An 18928-nucleotide genomic window follows, 5' to 3' on the forward strand; every position below is an offset into this window, starting at 1 on the left:
CAGGCAAGCCCCCCAACTTGCAAAGCAGCAGATGTAAAACTTCCCTCTTGCCAGGGGCCAGGTTGAGCTGGGCTGAGCGAGCCCCCTGGTGCTGTGTCTGAGCTGGTGTCCAGCAGGGTGGGTGTGCAGTGGCCCAGGACACACCAAGCCCTCGGCCTCCCGAGCTGAGAGGCTGCGGGTGGGCTGCAGGCTCAGCTCTCCCTCTGCCCAGAACATTAATAGCTCTGCCAGGAGCAAGTGGGCAGCACACCCTCTCTGCAGGCCCACTGGGGGGATTACTTCCTAATCCCCACTAATTAGAAGTTGGCTAGTGCCTGGAAGCATGAGGGTATAGTGATGTTATGCTTTTTTCATTCTATTTTTGGGGTTTTTTCGTTCTACCTGATGTATCTGTGGATGTTCCCAATATCCTTATGAATGCATGGGCCTCTGTGATTTCTGCTGAGGTCTTGACGTGACTATAACATGGGCTAATCATTCTTGGTAGTTAATTATTGTCTGTGCTTAGAAGAAGTAGAAAAAGTAAAACCAGAAAAGGAGAATGACAATATTTTCCCTATGTCTGGTCATGTTTCCTGCTCTTCAATTATGCTAAACAACCTTTCGTTTTTTCTCTTGAAAAAACAAGCAAACACAAAAAGCTCACAAGCAAACAAAACTCACAGAGATGTACCTGTTTCACTTTTTCATTCTTATTTGATAATTTCTTTCTATTTAACTCATCTCCAAGTTAAATTGTCCCAATTTTAACAGTGTTTGACCATTAAGTGTTTTTGACTGATGAATGACAAAACCTTTCTCTGCCTTCTGCATTTTCAAATGTGCCATGCAGAAGTAACCCCAGCAATTCCAGCTGAGGGTGCACTTTCAGTGTTCATGGTGGCATTAGAATACTTCCAGCGTTCTTCTTTTCAGCCTCTGCCTTTAGACACCCTGACAGCTTGCTTGCTTCTTTGACCACCGTTGTATGTTGAACAGATGTTTTCATTGAGCCGTTCACAGTGATACCAAGATATTTTTCTCAAGCGATTACATTTGAATTAGAGCCCCATGGTATATGAGTAGTTCAGATTATTCTCTCAAGTTCTTATTACTGTCTGTTTGGTAATGTTGAATTTCATCCTGCATTATGCTGCCCACTTGCTCAGCTTTGTCAGATCCCTTGGAAGTCTCTCTCAATCTTCTTTTGTCTCAGCTAGCCCAAATCACTTTGCCAGCTTCCTGTCTCTCTTCCAGATATTAAGGAATAGATTAAACCACCCCAGAACTGGTTAGAAACCTGGGGGTAATCCCTTGTAATCAGGGCCAGAGCGAGGGCAGGGGGAGAGGGGCTCCCATGCCTCTGAGCCTGGGCACTGAGGAGTGGGGCAGCAGCTCTGGACTCAGCCTGACCTCAGCTGGCCTGAACCCCACTGGGGCAAGGCAAGGGGAGGAGTTCCCACGCCAGGCAAGCAGGGGACAGGTCTGGCAGTGGACTGGCATCCTGCCCAGAACAGTTTAGCAGGTGCACTTTGAAGTGACAGAAAATTAATTACTTAGTACTGTCCTTTTCCTTCCAAAATTAGAGTGGATTGCAGGGCCATAAGTTCCCCTGAGCTTGGTTTGTCCCTTATTGTGTACTTTTATGGGCTTAGGGCACGGGGCTGGTTTAACCAAGCCCTGCTGACACTTCCAGGTTAGCCTGTAGCTCCCTTATGAAGAGCACACCAACTTCAAGAACCACCTGACCTAGCAAGAGTTTGCTGGTCTTTGCTGGTTACAGCCACTTGAGAAATTTCTTTCTTCAACTGTTCTGCACTTCTGGACTTGTCTCTTAAATGTACTGAAGTGATTGTGTTTTGGCTTTTGCACTTGGCCTTCAGTTTTGTTTTCAGTCCTATCTACCATTTTATGAGGCAACTGTTTAGACTGAATCACTTCTTGTTTCTGTTGTTTGGCCATACAATGTGTTCTCTTGCTTCTCAGCAGTTTTTTGTTTAGAGCACTGAGTACCTTCTCAGTGATGATGCTGAGATTGCTTCCGCACACCACTGTACAGTGTAACAATTTCAGTTCCACTGCTTTTGGAGTTGGACTGTTTTGAGCCTTTCTACTTCTAATTGTTTTTTCTAACATGTAAAAGGCACAATGCAAAATTGATACTGTATTTCTCACAGGGATGTTAAATTTGATTGTGTAGCAGTCACTGTTACTTTGTATCTTTAGATCAGTTGCAGGGTTTTAGCTTCTAAGTGTGCTGGGACAGGTTGTTCCAAGTCCTACCTACGCTCTTTTAGACGCTGCGGAATTGTAGCCTGCTGTGACTCTTAGCTAATTCCTGCACATGTTGCTGAAGTCACCATTTTTTTCTGTTTTCTTTGACTTTGTTCCTTTGCTCTCACTCCACACAGTGAAGTTGATATTCTTTACCTGATCAGGAGGCCATTGGAAAATACACGCTGCTTTAGTGAGTTGTTTTTTTTAGTTAACTTTTCTCCCTTTTCAGCCATAGCTATCTAGATGAGATTTGTATATCACCCATTCTGCAGTTTGATGTCTTTGCCTCTTTACCCACACTGGATTTCCAGGCAGGGCATGAGTCTGTGATGAATTCTGCTGCTGCGGGCACGCAGACTGCAAGGCATGTTGGACACTGTGTTGCTTGGTATGGCTGCAAAAAGAGGTTGTTGCATCATGTTGTAGGGACTGGTTTGCTGCATCGAACCCAAAGTGCTTTTTGGAGTTTTTGCTCCAGCTCCACACCACCTGCTCTGATCTGTGCTCCCATGTGGTCTATCAGCATTAGCTGCACTCCAAAATGTTTGGTTTGGAGGTGATATCTCAGCAAATGCAACCCTGCTTATTGGTAAAAGGCTCCCTAGGATTTCCTGCATGGAGTGCATCACTCACTCTGCTGCCTCTCGCTGCCTGTGGCAGTGAAGGGTGCTTGGTGCTCCCCATGACCAGGGAAGGAGACAGGGATGGGGGGAAGACGGGTTGCTTTAATGGAGCAGAAGATGATGGAGGGCTTCTGCAGGGCATTGCTGAGCCTGTGTGATTTCTGGGCTGCTTCCATAACTGTGTGGTTGATCTTCACTGTTTGACAGGGTTTGTTGTCTGAACATCTCCATGGCTTGTGGAGCTGCTCATGTGCAGACCTGCTTGTCTTTCTGGCTGTGTGAGCTAGTGACTCGGAGAGGTTGGGAGGACCTTGGCTACTTGGCAGAGGGACAGAATGGCCTCAGTCTGTCTGCAGAAGCCTCATGTCCTTGGCTTGTCAAGGGCAGTCCTTCCTTTTGCCCCTGAAACAGCTGCTGCGCCCTGGGCCCTTATTACGGGACTCATCCGCAATCAGCGCCTCCCTCTCTGTGCTGGAGATGCCTCGGACAGGGAGAGCAGGCTTGTGCATCTCAGCTGCAGGAGCTGCAGCAAGGCTGTGCTTTGCTTGTTCTTTGGGGAATGCTCCTGCTAGCTCTCCTGTAGCTTTTCTGCATAGTTTCATCTGTCTTGCTGCTCTCGCCCTTATTCCCAGGGGCTGTTTTGCCTTTTTTTTTTACTTTTTTTTTTTTTTTTTTTTTTTTACATGACTTCATTTCATCTGCCACATTGACAGCAGTTGTCTTTTTATGCACAGAATAGGTACACACAGGCAGGCTTCCCCCACCCCCTGGTCCCCATCCTCCAGCCCTCCTGCACTACGTGCCCTGTCCCCCACAGTTCACCCTCGCTGGGAGCTCCAGCCCCGAGCCAGAGGGCTCACAGCGAGGGCACCGCTGCAGGTGAAGGGGGGGAGCTGAGGCATCCCACCGCCACCGGCTTGTGTTGCATCCTAATTGCAAATAGCCCTTCCGGCGTCAGCAGTTTGTGGGAATAATTGACAGGAGGTGCCGGCGAGGTGCTGAGTCAGAGCGAGGTGTGCTTGCCAAGGCACTGCAGCAGAAGGAGTCCGATCGCCTCGTGTGGAGGGAAGCCAATGGACGGTGGGTTTCCTAGCTGCCTTTTGGGCCTCTTTCTTTCCTTGCTCTGAGGCTGCAATTCAGCAGCAGTGATGCTATGCATGTAAGGGAAAAACCAGGGGATCGGGGGAGCTCTTTATTTTTTGCTTTTTCCTTTTTTTTTTTTTTTTTTGGCTGAGAGCACTGGGATTAGGGGATGTGGGTTCCATTCCCACCTGCTGCCACTGGGTTTCTGTTCTGTCATTTCTGTGCTCTGAGCAAGCAGAAGGGGTAGAGAACACATGTTGGGGGATAGTGTCGAGAGAGTGGCCCTAGTGACAGATTGATTTCTCCTGGGAGAGGAAAAGCAGCATGTGACATCCTCAGCTGGGCAAGGGGGATAGCTATGCAAGCTGAAAAAGCTGCAAAATAAAATTACTGAAAAGGTGTTCTGTCCTGTCCTTCCTGAGGGTTGTTTCTGCTGCAGTGTCCTACCATTTATTTGGGGATTTGAAATTACTCATTTGACATTCAGGAAGATGAGTGCTTGTCCTGTACACATCTAGCACCTGATGGACCTCCAGGTCAGGCTCGTGAGAGCTTTGTCATTTATTCCTGACCTTCTTCAATATGGCTAACATCCATGTTTATACCACAGCTGAATCTGTCCCAGAGGTGTGTATTCTTTCCTTTTTCTTGCTTCAGGGTGACTTCAGTCGTCTTTGTCTTTCTCCCTCTCTGTAGCACAGGGTACCTTTTTCCTACCTTGGACAAAAGTCAGTATTTATTTCACAGTGTTCTAAATATATGTGTCTGCTGTGTGCTGCCTTTGTAGGGAGAGCATACTATTTTTGCTTTTAGTAACCACTTTGTGGAAAGAGATGAGGAGCATGAAGACAGAGGCCCATGTATTTTTCACAACCCTTCCTCTCTATGCTGCGCTCTGCCCACCCACTTTTTTAATGCTAATCCCTGTATAATCTTTCTCTTCACTGACTCAGGTAACTGCCCTGTTATCTAGATCACCATGCAGCTGATGGGGAAAACTGAGGCCCTAAGATGGGAAGTGCTTTTGCCATGGTCATGCAGGACTCCCATGGCCAACGTGGGGTTGGAGCCTGCATCTCCTGACTGCCAGCCCATGCCTTCTCCACTGGACAATGCTGCCTGGCCACTGATTTAATCAGTGGCCTGCTGGATACTTTTCATCCTGAGTTTTCGTGGCAGTGGCTCATGGGTGGTTGTCGATTCTGAGTCTCTAGAGAAAATCTGCAGCAACTAAATCAAATGCAGTTCTTCCCTCATCCTTGAATTGACCATCTTCATGATGAATATTTTGCTTGGGATCCCCAGAGGGGTGGCTCTGGGGTCACAGGTGAGCGGACTGTGTGTGCAAGGTATCTGTCTTCCTCACCTCCAGCTTGCTGCCTATTCACATGCTGGGTGCAGTGTGACACTGGTGGCAATCTTAAATAATCTGTGCCTTCAGGACACTTTGGAGGCAATCTTTCCCGACTGGGTTTTGCTGCAGGATCAGCCAGGGCTAATCAGGATCAGATTAGGGCTGGTTTGGGAGGCGCAGGATGGTCTGAGACGTGACTTTCCTGCCTTCAAGTTCTGTTTCTGTGTGAGTTTTGCCCTGCATGGTGGAGATGTGCTAGCCAGGGCACTCCTACAGAGAAGTGTGAGTCTGGTCCTCAGGCATTGTGAAGTATTTTCTTCACTGCTTAAGGGAAGCTTGGTTTCCATTGGGTCTAATGCAGCCCTTCTTCCTTATCCACTCTCTACCCATGGTGTGGCTTCACCCTGAAAATAGAAAAAAATAGAGCATTGTCTGTTACAATTGGGATTTTATAAGATACCTATGGGAATTAAGCACACAATTCCCTCAGGTCCTTTTTAAACAGCCTAGCTGATGTGAATTTATGTTGGCAATAAGCAAGAGTGGAAGCAGTCCTGTCAGCAGAGCCACAGCTATTTTCCCTGTGTTTGATGTAGAAACTGCTGTGGTAAAGCTTATTTAGCTTTGAGGTCTGTGTGTCAGGACCTGGCATTGGAGCCTTCAAGAGGTCTCTGGTGTGAGAGGACCCCATGGTCTTGCCTCCTCTGGGGGTCTTTTCAAGCACTCAGAAGGTCTGTGGAAATACCAGTGTGTAATAACACCGTGTGTAGGGCCACAGTCCTGGGCTGGACAAATGCACCTGACATCCACTGGGCTGAGGACTGAACCTGCTATGAGCCAGTCAGAATGATGAAACTCTGCCAAACCAACTCTTCTTTCCTTTCCAAGGTGTAAAACCATGCATGGATGGTAAGGAGTAGCATTTAATTGCAACTCACTGCAATAGAATTTGCTTAGGAGATAATTGAGAGATTCTTCTGACAACTGCAAGAATCCTTTTTTATTCTCTTTCTCCACAACCAAAGAATGACAACTTGTATCAGTTTTCCACAAATGGAGAAATTCAGTGACAATCATTGTACTTTTAATTAAAAATAAACAGTTATGATATAAGATAATAAAACAACTGCTGGAGATCAAACAAGCTGTGGAATATAGCTGTCACTTAGAACAAATCAGGACACAAACAAGAAGAAAAAGCTTCCTTCATCCCTGGTTACAAGTGAGAATCCTTTCTGGGATTTTGTTTTTGTGGCTAAAATAATTTTCATAGTGTAATTTAGGTTTCTTTTTGGAATTTGTTCCTCTGGCCATATAGCCAGGGCACAGCTGGCAGCTTCTCTTGCAGCTGCTGGAGGGGAAAAGTGATTCTTGTGGGGATGCTGCTGACCCTGTGATCCAGTGCTGGCCAGAGGGTCCCAGAAGGTCACTGTTGTCTCCTGCCAGTGATCTGCTTCCAGCTTCTCCTCACCCCTTTCACCTTTATGAAAATGTTCACTGTGTGAACATAAGTTGATAGACACAAAGGAATGTCCACCTCTAATTGTGAATTTATGTGAAATGGGCCCAAGTTGTGGAAATCTCACTAAATTAGTGAACTATGTAAGGCTTCCGTTCATTTTGGCTTCGCTCAGAGTACAGCTTGGATTATTCTCTCAGATTTGAAGAGTTATTCAGCCTTGGAGCTCAAAATCAACTTAGAAGCTAAAATCAGACTAGGTCTCCTTAGCTTAGCTTTAAAAACAGAAACGTATTACACTCAAAGTCCATTAAAGACAAAAGGATGTCTTAATGCATGTGTATATGTATAATATATATAATAATGCACATATAACTGTACAGTCAAAATATAGCAGCACTGGGAAATGCATAAGTTAATGATGCCTTATTATGTATCCTGTATCATTTATGGCACGAATCCTGTATCTTTTATGGCATGAATTTTATAGTCTAAGTGGTAGTAAGATTAGAGGTAGGTGAATAATTTATAGCAAATAATTTATTTAATGAATTCCTCTTCCATTTCTATTTGAAAATTGTTTGTGAACATCCTGCGGTTTCTTTGCATTTTAGTTATTTGAAATTACTTACTGAATAGCTTCTACAAATAATATTTGACATGCCACATGTTCATAAGAAGGTTTGTTGTGTTTTTTTTTAACTGTTTCCTAAGAAGGAGAGCAGCATTTCAGCTCCAGGTTTGGTTGCTCAGCAATGATACAAAGTGAAAGTTCATGCCATAGTATTTCACTATCCTGACAGCTCAAAGTAATTGCTGGAATTAAGCAGTTTCTGAAATGTATAAAGAATTAGCTATTAATTTTTAATAATTTTTCAGACTGTTTGTGGGGATAGGCAAGTTCAAAACTCACTTTTGCCAGTGAGTGCTAAAATTGCTCAAAATGTGTTACTTCCTTGTACATTTACGTCACTAAATTAGAATAGCTGCAGAAATGAACAGAATGCTCTAAGGTCCACAGTCAGCAGTGTGCTGTGCATATGCCTGACTTTAGGCATATTCCTGAGTAGATGCATAAGTGGTAGAGTGGCAAATTATGAACTTCAGCATATGTTTAAGTGGTTTTCTGAATTAGGGACCAAAATAGAGAACAAAGCAAATTTATCTTTCATGAAAGTGAACATACAAGAGAATTCTGTTTCCTTATCTGCAATTACAGGGCACTGCATCTTTCAGATGGGGAGCGTGGGAGAGTGATGATATAAATGTTGAATTAAGTTGCAGTATTCCTGATTTCATCCAATACAAGGCAGTTTATTTGAAGTTACTCATACATGTCACTGTGCTTTCCCCCCCCCCCTTAAATATTGCATGAAATAGCATAAATAATTGAAAAACAAACAAACAAAACCGCAGCCATTAGTTTCAGTTTTTTTATTTGTATCTTCATCTTTTAAGATTTCTCAGATTTCAGAATATTTTCCATGTACTTTTATTGGCTTATCATCCCTCTAAGAAAAAATTAATTTGGAAATATTAAATAATGCTTGACAAAAGTAATGCAAATGGTGCGTCACAGAAAGAAGAATTTTCTCTGGGTCTGCAAGGCCTAGGTGTGAGTTACTTTAACATCTTAAAGAACAGCTGCAACAATGTCAGCTGCTGAAGGTCAACATTTTTGTGTGCAACTTTTGTGTACATTGTGGAAAGCAGCTTCTGAAGCTGTGTGAGACACCCTTCAGCTCTGTAACACAGGTGATGCTTTGTAGGCCTACCTGAAGGCACAGTCAAACAGTTGTTTTTTTGGGTCTGTGAACCAGTGAGACCTCATATTCTTCCTGTTGTGTCTTTGGGCTGACCTATGTGGGGTCGCTTATATGTAGTAGAGGGTGGGACATGGCAGTGAGTACCTCACCTAACATCATGAACCCTTTTCTTCTGTCAGAGGAGGGCTGGGTGCAGGGGCTTTGTGTCCCAAGGGAACAAATGCTTCTGGGCCACAGGGCCCAACTTACTGAGTTGCAGTAGCTATCAGAAGAGCACAGACAATTCAGGAGAGGGTGGTCTGGGAAGCTGGGAAGAGAAAGAGCCATCTCTGGGTGATTGATGATGTGTGGGATGCAGCTGCAGAAACAGGCAGTCAGTTTTGGGGGAGGAAGAGAGGTTGTCCCTGCTGACTTGTGAGAGCTAAAATGACCTCCTTGGAGCAGAGAGTCAAAGGAGTAAAGTGTTGTTCCTCATGCCAGTGATCAGAAGTGCACCCAAGCCATGCTGTGCACCCAACCCCCAGACCAGACAGACCATGAAGACCAGCCTGCCAAATGTGTTCATCGATATCCATTGGTGCTTATGTGCAAGGAACTTGCACTCATGAGAGGAGGCCTGCTTCCAAAGAGAGGGTTTCTGGACCTCTGTACACATTGCTTGCCCTTTAGGTGATGGTCTAGATCCCAGTCTTGTACACATGGAAATCACTGGGAGAGTTTCAGCTTCATGTGGTTGGGAAGGTGAGGAAATGTTTGTCAGGCAACAGAAAGGAGGGCTAGATCTGGACTAGGCCTGTGTGCTGCAGGGAGGGCTGGGGAGTGCCTGGACTGTGCATTCCCCAATATATATTCCTATTTATTGATCCATGCTCCTCACCCACCTGCACTGCACTGTGATTCCAGCCCCAGGGCTGAAGAAGATTCTGTAGGAAAAGCTGGCAGTGAAATTCTGAATATTGCACCAACAGTCTTATCTCCTCTTTCTAAGGCTTTCAGAACACTAATCACATGAAATACATCCAAACTTATTGCTCATCCTTGGCACCTCTTATGACCTCGGTGATGAATGTTAAAACATTGAAACATTGAAATTAAAAAGCAGTCACCTGTACCAAACAAGGTAAACAGCAAATGGTCCCAACAGTCTGCCATGTGCCGTAACACACCGTAGGAATGCCTTTAGCAGCAAAAGAAGTAGCACTGCATTAGGTTTGCAAGGGCAGTGATGCTATACCCCACAAGGGCTGTGGCACTTGTGTCTATGACAGGAACAGCATCAAGAGACTTCTTGAAGTGATTGCATCCTCAGTATTTTGGGACCAGAGCCTGGCCAGCTCAGGAAGGTGGGAGATCAAAAGCCACTTCTGAATTTAGCTCACTTTCATAGAGCCTTGGGACAAAAATGGCAGAACAGGTTGGTTTGAGAAGAAGTGTGGCTATGTCTCCATCCAGTGGCTAGTGCCAATGATGACGAGTTGGCATCCCACAGAAATTCAGTTTTACATGGGGTGCTCTCCCAAAATAAACATGTGGCAGATGCGAGGCTGCCTTCTTCAAGCTGACTTTTACAGAGGTCTAAGATGTGTCTTGTCTTGTGCCTTTCTGTGTTGTTCTGTCTTCGGTGTTACAAACAGAGACTTATTAATAGTATCAACTAAAATATAATAATAACAACAACAACAACAACAATAATAATTATTATTTACTATTTTACACTCCTGTGGGAAAGACCCTGGTTATGCTAAGTGGTTCTGCTGTGACTCCAATGGGATGGCGCACAGTCGCAGACCTAAATGGCTGTGGCCATATATCACGCTCTCTGTGTCTCTCTCACAGTCAGCCAGGACAAGTCAAAACAGGCAAAAGGAAAGAAAATAGACAAATTTCCGCATCCATAGCAGCTGGAGTGAACGCCAAACAGATGGGCTCTTCCACCCCGATTATCCTAACCTCCTAAATATAGAAATACAGGCTTTTTTTTTCCCCCTTCTTTTCTATTTTTTCATAAATTTAAATTACCCGAGGGGGTGGTGTTAGCTCACGCTAGGGCAGTGCTAACGAGTGCAAATAGAAGTCATCTGCTGACAGAGTCAGATCGTGGCTTCTGCTCATGACTATCCCCCCACCCTGCCCACACACATTTTTTTCTGCTGGAAGTGTGGGGAATGATAGGGGCTGAAGCTGTCCTCTCTGTGGGGTGGGGGAATGTGAATGTGTGTGTGAAGAGGCCTTTATTTCAAATTCTGTCAGTACTTATGCAAATACACAGAGTAAATAAGCAACAAAGAATATGGTTAAGAACTACACATCCTTGCCTCCTTCTGCAGATGGTTTGGTGAGTAGATGGGGTAGCAGTGCTTTGAATCACTGGAGGAGTTCACAGCTATTTTGGTTATCATTGCACAAGCACACTGATAGATATGGGGTAGAAAGGTGCAGGGTCTGCTTTTTTATCTTGTACCAACTTGTGTTTTTTTGCAGCATGCAGAGAGATTGGAGGGATGTCTTCTGGCAGCAGGCTGGCTGTGCCTGAACAACCTCATCCTTTTTGTTCTGCAGTAGTTGACATCAGCAAAGCAGCAGCAGGGCAGGGCCTTGTGTGATTTTTATTTTTTTTTTTTGACTTCTTTTGAGGACTTGGATAGGAAAATTCTGATTTTTTTTCCAGTGGAGAAACACACCACCTTACCAATGCTGTGTTTTCCATTAATCTTTCAGATTACTTTTGCTCTTTCTTGCCCCAGGGGCTGCATTTTGTACCTGTTATCAGGGTTTTGCTCCCTGACCAGTCTTGGAGAGCAGGTGGCAGGAGGAGGTGCTGCCTGCACAGCATAGCAGAGGAGTGTGAGGCTGTGTCTGATCCCTGCCCTGTTCTACACTTGCAGGGTGGAGAGTGCACACACCTGGGTCTTGCTTTCCCCACCTCTAGGAAGGGAATGAATGACAAGGGCTTGTTTCTGGATGTTTCAGGATGCTGTCAGGGAAAAACATTGTGTTGGGGCTGTATTACTGCTATCACTGTAACCATGAACCAAGATATACAATGAGGATAAAGGTTAGGAACAAAACTGCCCTGACTTGGGGCCCAGCCAAGCAGAACTGCAATGTTTTTCCCCTTGTCATTATGTACAAGGGTGTGTTGTGCTCTATGGATGTATCTGTGCTACCATCAGTGCAGATATACAAATAGACCGTGTGTAAGACTTCAGAGACTCTGTGAAGAGGTTCTTTATCTTATGGGCTGCTCTCCATGTAAGGCTAGCACATAGTTTATTAAAGCTCCCAGGGCTCATTTTGCTTGTGTGCTCATGCTCTCCTGCAGAAACTCAAATAGCTGCAACCTTAACCCCAGGTGCCAGAGTGCCATATGCACTGCTGGGTTCTGTAGGATTTGCATCATCCTTGGAGGTATCCCACATACAGAAGAGGTCAACAGCTTTTAGAGGAGGCTGGCTGGGGAAAGTATGGAGTTTGCACTGTTGAAGAAGGTCTCTAAGAATAAGTTGATCCAGCAGCTGGCAGGGTGACAGAACTGCAGGAGATCCTGCCTTGGGGCAGAAGGATGAGGCTGGTGGTTTCCTGAGGTTGCAGTGCAGGGGATTGTTACCCCATGTCTCTTCAGGGTAGAGTGCTTCTCTTGTTACATTGAGGTCATGCAGATTGGCTTGTCTGGACTATGAAGCGCACAGATGCTACAGATACTGGTTAGTGAGGCAAAAGCAAATAAATACATCTAGAAGCTTCCCCTGGAAACGTTTTGTTTTTAACATGGTGGTGATCATTCCACTGATAATAAGCCCAGCTGAGGCTGTGCTCAATATTTGCACTGTGTCCCCTAAAGCCTGGGTCAGAAAAGGGCTTTGCAGCCTGGATGCAGACCTGGATGCTAGCACAGTGGCAGACCTGTGCTAGCTTCCACACCTTTGCTTAGGGCTCAGGATAAGCTCCTGCAGATACTGCATGTAGGGGATCCCAGTGAGAGGCACCTACCTGGCTCTGCAGCAGAAGAGCTTTGGCAGGGTTTCTTCACTCTGATTCACGAGTGGCTCCGTCAGACCTGGCTGGCACAGCACAGGGGCACTCGAGCATCTCCACGCTGTGCACTTGAGTGCTCCTGAGCAGCAGCAGCATCTCAGAGGTGCAGGCACACCCGTGCTGGCCCTGCACCCTGCCTGCTTGGCTCAGCTGCCTTGCTCAGGCTCCCAGCCCTGCACCCTGGCTCTGTCCCTCGTGCTGACTGTGCCCCGTCCGTGCTGCTGCAGCCAGGGCACGTGGGGCTGTGCTCACCCTGACAGAGCCACCACCACATTTCTGCACCCAGGGCATGGGTAACCCACAGCCAGCTTGGATCCTCCCTAGGGACTCAAACAGCATTTTTAGGATTTAAAAATATAATGGTACTGCAATCTGAGGGTTGTTGTGCTGCTTGTGTTTAAGGATGCCTGGGTATTTTTAGTTATGTTTTCCACCTTTTCTTGCCTCAGTTTCACTCTTGATAAATGTTGTTAAAAGTCCCCCTGGTTGCAGTTGTTGCCCCCTGAATAGCTGTGATTTTTGTGATTGTTATCCTGTCTTTGCTTTGAGTCATTTTACTATTTTGCTAGGCTTGAAAAGGATTGTCTGGAACTTTCCTATCCCTGGATTCTAGCTCAGACTGGTTTTGCATGGAAAATTTAACCCTCCTTTCTCCTATTTTTGAGAATAAGTTGGGGCAGGGAATGGACTCCTGCATATATGAAAAGAGAAATGTTTTTTTTGGAATGCTGCCTTTCCACCATGTTGTGTAGCCAGGCCTTGAAATGCAGCAGAAGGGTGATCTGTGTGCTTTTTGTCACCTTTGAGACAATCCACATGAATTAGGTTAGATAAAGAGCCTTTGAAAAATCAAATGTGATTGCCCATGTGCTCAGCAGAGGCAACACAGAATTCATTGAAGAAAAAGCCTCAGAGTTTTCACTCCTTGGAGCTTTTTTGTGTGAAGTGGAACAAACTCAGAGCTCCCCTGCAGATGCCATCAGCTGTCACTAGGAGCAGGGAATGGACCCACGTCTCCCTTACCTGCTTGGGACACTTCCTTTGTCATACTTGGAGGTGGTGGAGAAGAAAGCCACCTTCCTCATGCCCAAGGAGAGAGGGAGCTGGTCAGGAAGGTGGCCAAGGCAGGGGTGCCTGCAGCCTGAGGAGCATGGTGAGAATGGGAATGCACTGAAGGGGTGGGGGGAAGAAGGGAGGAAGCAGATCCATATGGGACTGAATGGAAAAGGACTCCCTGGGAGTGAGTCACATCAATGGGCTGCTCCCCCAAGCTTTTTCTGCTTCAGAAAATCACCTCTCCCAGCTTCTCCTGGGGGAGACAACAATCACCCAGAGGGATTGACACTGGGAGCCTTTATGAGGGATCCTTTGGCTTGATGAGGCTCAGTGGAGAGGGGGGCAGGATGAGTCTGGGCCTGCCTGTGTCACATTCCAGAGGAACTGAAAAACTAGAAGAACTGAGTACCCTGAAAACCTCCCTAGGGACTCAGCAATTCTATCTTCAGTCTGGGATTTGAGGGTATACCACAAATATAACCTACAGTCACAAATTTACTCGAAAGCCAGTAAACCAGATGATTAAGTATAGGCTCAGTTTCTGTCTCTCCTGGAGGTTGAAAGAATCAGGGAATAACAAAAGTAAGTGATTTATTTATTTGTTTGTTTGTTTTAGTACATAATCAGCTATATTTTAGCAGTGCCAGTGGATGTGGCAGCTGTTGCTGTTGCTTTTCTGGCAGCATCTGGGCTGAATACCTGAGCTGTGTTGATACTTGAGTGATTAGACAGTTTGTTTATAAACTATCTTGATGAAGGCTGGTACTTGCACCACAGAGGTTAAACAGGAGGTGAATTAACATATTATGAAGGTAATAATGATTAATAATTGCTACATTAGTAACAGGAAGCAGCAATGAATTTTTAACATTGGGATAGTTTAAATTTCTGTGAAGTAGATTGCCACTTTCATCCTTTCCCTCCAGGTATATTGCATTTCTGAAATGTCTCCTGTCCCTTCTGTGCTGAGACACTGCTTATCTTGGCAGTGGTCAAAAGATGCTTTTGGGGCAATAGTGTTCTTCCTTTCTTTTGTTTTTGTTCAAAAGAGTGGAAGCTGAGGACAAAGCAATCTCTTGCCTGGATGTGATGTGTATCTTGGAGCAGCTGTTTAACCCAGCCTTTTGCATGGAAATGAATCAAAGTACCTGAACTTGGGCCTCCAACCTACAGTAATTTAGCAGGCTTTTGCTCAGAATCCATAATTCAGAGACAAGATAGATGGTGTATTTCAGGGTTTGGGCAGAGAGCCACCTGTACAGCATGAAGGAGAGTGAAGTTCCCAGGGCACTTTCCTCCTGCCTCTCACAGTACCTGGGGCTGCAGCAGGTTGGTTGGAGGAGAGAGGTGAAGCTGCTCCAGTAGCAGTTGATGGCATGGCATTATCCCTCCCTTCCCACTCATCCATTGTGGAGAAAAGGCACTAAGACCTGTGAAACATATGCTGAGATCACCATGCTTTGTCAGCTCCAGTGAGCTGGATCCTGCTGCTCAGCGGGGTTTGTAAATACTCTTTACTGTGCAGGGAAGCTGTGGGGTCTGGCTGTCCTTGGCTGCTTGCTCCTAAAGCTTCTTCAGTTGCAGAAGTATTTGGGAGATGTCTATTTGCTGCATGGCATTCCTGGGAGCAAGGAGGAAAATTTTCTATTTAGCTTTCCTGGTTTCTTGGTGTCAGATTTTGACAAGACACAGCACCCTGTGGTCAAGGTTACTGACCACATTGACAGCAGGTGCAGGCAGACTAACTCTCTCTCAAATGGAAAGGGATTTTTTTCCTTAAATCATTCACCAAGTGATTGTGAATTAAGAGTGAATTATTTTCAAATGGATCATGAATTCATAGTAAATAATTTTTTAAATGGTGTGCTGTGAAACAATCACAGATAGTAAAAGGGACACCAGGCATTGCCTGGAGATAACTGAAATGCTTTCTCCTACAAGAATTGATGGCAGCAAGAGATCCTCCTTTGCTTTCCTGTCCTCTGATCTCCTGGTGCTTTGCTTCATGTAAGTAGCTATTGAATATATGGCTGGTGTGGCTCTTAATTCCTTGGGGAACACACAGCTGGAGAGAATGTTTATTTCTCTCCAGAACACATTAGTTTCTCCCAGTATGCAAGCTTAGCCTTTTAACCCAAGCAACCTCCCTCCCACATCAGTGAGCCTTGAAAAGATGTACTTTTGTTCTGTCTGTCCATGACATTTTATACTTTTCTTTAAAATGGTTTAGATAAAGACTTTCTTAACTACTGGTGGAGTTGGAGAATGACAGACTTCTGGGAAAATGAAGCTTCCCTGTGTTTGTCCAAAGTTCTACTTCCAAGAATGTTCCTGTTGTCCGTTAGATAGCTAAGAAACAGAGTGAATGAGAAACATAGTGAGCAATTACTTACTAAAGTGGAGGGAGAAGATGGGCAGGACAAACATGGTTTATTTGTTTTTCACAGTTCCATTTTGAATGGAACTGTGAAAATCTGCCCTGTGGATGACCTAGGCTAGCCCAATTAAAAACCAGAGTTCAGTGTGTCGCTTCTTTTTTCTTGTGGCCTGTGATCTTGTCCTCTGATAATTGAGCTTTGGAGTAAGTCCCAGTGAATAACTCTGAAACTCCAACACCAAAGACAAAAAACAACACCAAACCCCAACTTTTTGTGTTTGCTCATGACCAAAATAGGAATATGCCGACTAAAGGTCACTTTTAGGTTCTACCTTTTTCCAGTGCCCTGGCTAGACAAACCATGCATGGGAAAGGGATATCATCAAGATATCTGGGGAGAAGATATTTCCCTTCCTGGTCAAGCCTGATCCAGGATGGAGACTGGGATGAGGAGAGAGAAGTTGACCTGAGATATTTGGCTCTGTAGGACAGCTGCTGTCTCCCAGGCTCTTGTTGGAGCTGTTCACCCTGGAGAAGAAAAGGCTCTAGGGGGACCTTAGAGCACTTTCTAGTACCTGAAGTAGGCTACAAGAGATCTGGGGAAAGATTTTTTTACAAGGGTGTGAAGTGATAGGACAAAGGGTAATGGGTTCAAACTGAAAGAGAGTAGGTGTAGATTAGATACTAGGAAGCAATTCTGTACTGTGAGGGTGGAGTGGCACTGGCCCAGGCTGCCCAGAGAAGCTGTGGATGCCCCATCCCTGGAAGTGTTCAAGGCCAGGCAGGATGGGACTTTGAGCAACCTGATCTAGTAGAATGTGTCCCTGCCCATGTCAGTGGGACTGGAACTGGATGATCTTTAATATCCCTTCCAAACCAAACCCTTCTATGATTCTACCTAGAATTAATTTTGACTGATAGCAGCACAGAGTAGCACAAGCACAGCTGTGAAAATAAAGCCACAGGTTGGCTTGTAGAATTTCCTGTGATTGAAGTCATAATGTCTCTTCTTAATTAATTTAATTCTGTTTTAATTAATTGAGGGTTTGCCTTGATTTATTCGGTTGCTGAATTGCTCACTCAGATGGCTTGTGTGAAGAGCTGCTGCATTTCCTTGCACAGACTGGAACGTTGTGTTATAATGTAATAATCAAACACAAATTTCTGATGATACAATCCCCCTCCCCTCATCTTGCTCCACTCCTCCACCAGGGGAAAAATAATTGAAGAGGAAGGAATGGATCCACAGGTTCTAATGCTTAAAGAAGAGCAAGACATTTCTTGGAACTTGATACCGTTTTTGCATTGAGTTATCAGCAAGTCTCTGTGCCAGTCTGCTACAAGACCACACCAGGCCTTATTCCTTGCAGCTGCTATTCTTCCATGTGTAATGTGGCTGATTTGAGTTTGGGATGTGGTTTTGGGATCATGAGCATGTCAGATGCCCAGCCGTACCGCATTTGCTTCTCATGGGGCAAGTTACACTGGGCGCTCACCAGCAAAGGGTTTTGCTCTCACTTGTTCTCCCCCTTCCAGCATCCACTTGTGCCGTGTATGTGCCAGAGAGCGTCTCCCCCCTCCTCCATCCTTTTCCAGATCCAAAGTCTCCCAGCGATCTTCTTGTTGTTTGTGAGGAGCCAGCAACCCTCCTCCTTCTCCTCCCGGCTGGGAGCAAGGCCCTGATTTCCATTTGAATAGCAGCCTTTCTGCTGAGGCTTCCCCACGGCCCCGGCGAGCGAACAAGGAGCCCACTGTTCCCGGACACGGGATGTTCAGCCAGCCCTGACGGCCCCGCTGTCCTCAATGCGGCTTTTCAGCCCCTCCGCTGAAGCCCGGGGCGCCGGGCTGCTGGGGGACAGCTCCCGGCCCTGGGCAACATGCCACTCATTTTAAGCAGTCCCAGCCTGTTCCCACTTCTGCCTTTATGGTCTAGCAGAGGCTTGTTTGAGTTGCAGCTGGTTTTCGTGCGGCACCGAGGTAATGAAAAAAGGGAGGGATAAGTCAGACTGGAGTGGTAGCAGGGGATAGGATGAGATGGGGTCCTTTGCCAAAGGCTTGAAGGATGAGTGGGATGTGCGTGGGGGTGAGTCCATATCCTGGCCAGGGCTTCTCTCTCCTTACCTCATGCTGATGGCTCAGATTAAAGCTGACCTGTGCCTTGCTCCTGAAGTTCCCTTCTAAGAACCACATCCTGCCATGTAGCAAGCTCTCTGGATTGGCTTTTGTTTCCAGACATGCAGGTGCACGTCCCCAACTCCAAGGTTTTGGGGTAAAGGCAGGACAGAGGAGCAACATCTGACCTGTCCTGGAACTGCTGAGAGTGGGCAAAGCCTCCTGCCCCATCCTACCACTCAGAGCCTTTGTAAGGGCTGCCTGCACAGTAAACTTGTTGCGGGGTTTTTTTGAGTTTTTGGCTAATTTTTGTTGAGTTTTCCTTTCTAGATGAAGCTGGTGCAGGTGTCATGATAGATTCCACCCTCCATCATGGGGAAGCTCCACTTCCCAGCAAGCTGTGGAATAACTTGCCCACTTCTCCTACTGCTTTTAGCATCCAGGAGCCCTTGGTGGCATGAGAAACCCCAACTGGCATGCCATGAAGGAGTTCCAGACACTGCAATGTCCCAGTCTGACTGTGGGTGCTGCTTTTGTGAATCAGTTTTTGGTTTTTGGTTGTTTTTTTTTTTTTTCCTCTGTGGGCAGAGGTAAGGGATTCCAGGTTTGTTTGTGTTCTTCCCCAGATAGTGTCACACTGATGACATTTAAATTCAGTGGAGCAGGCACAGAAGGGGCAGCAGCAGAGCAGGCTTCCCTCTCTGCTGCTGTAGGAAGAGCCAGCTGGAGCGTGGGGACAGTGATGAGGCCAGGCAGACCTCTGCCAAGGCTGGCAGCAAACAAAGCCCACTACAACCGGCTACAATG

The 18928-nt window shown here is 45.9% G+C and overlaps 1 protein-coding gene across 3 annotated transcripts in view; it reads left to right on the forward strand.

The window, feature by feature from the left end:
* The window catches only part of IGSF11 (immunoglobulin superfamily member 11), a 103911-nt gene that overhangs the window by 5623 nt on the left and 79360 nt on the right, over positions 1 to 18928 (forward strand). The window contains exon 1 of one of the 3 annotated variants that reach the window (XM_054269993.1): positions 3907 to 3959. The exons of the other annotated variants lie outside the window; for them this stretch is intronic. Within the exon in view, the coding sequence (XP_054125968.1) occupies positions 3953 to 3959 (7 nt within the window). The 5' untranslated portion in view covers positions 3907 to 3952. Of the gene's footprint in view, positions 1 to 3906; positions 3960 to 18928 lie in introns of those variants that run through there. 3 annotated transcript variants of the gene reach the window in all.

This window comes from Melozone crissalis, unplaced genomic scaffold (assembly GCF_028551555.1).
Source record: "Melozone crissalis strain CALT ecotype California unplaced genomic scaffold, PUWL_Pcris_2 ptg000008l_1, whole genome shotgun sequence".
Lineage (NCBI taxonomy): Eukaryota > Metazoa > Chordata > Aves > Passeriformes > Passerellidae > Melozone > Melozone crissalis.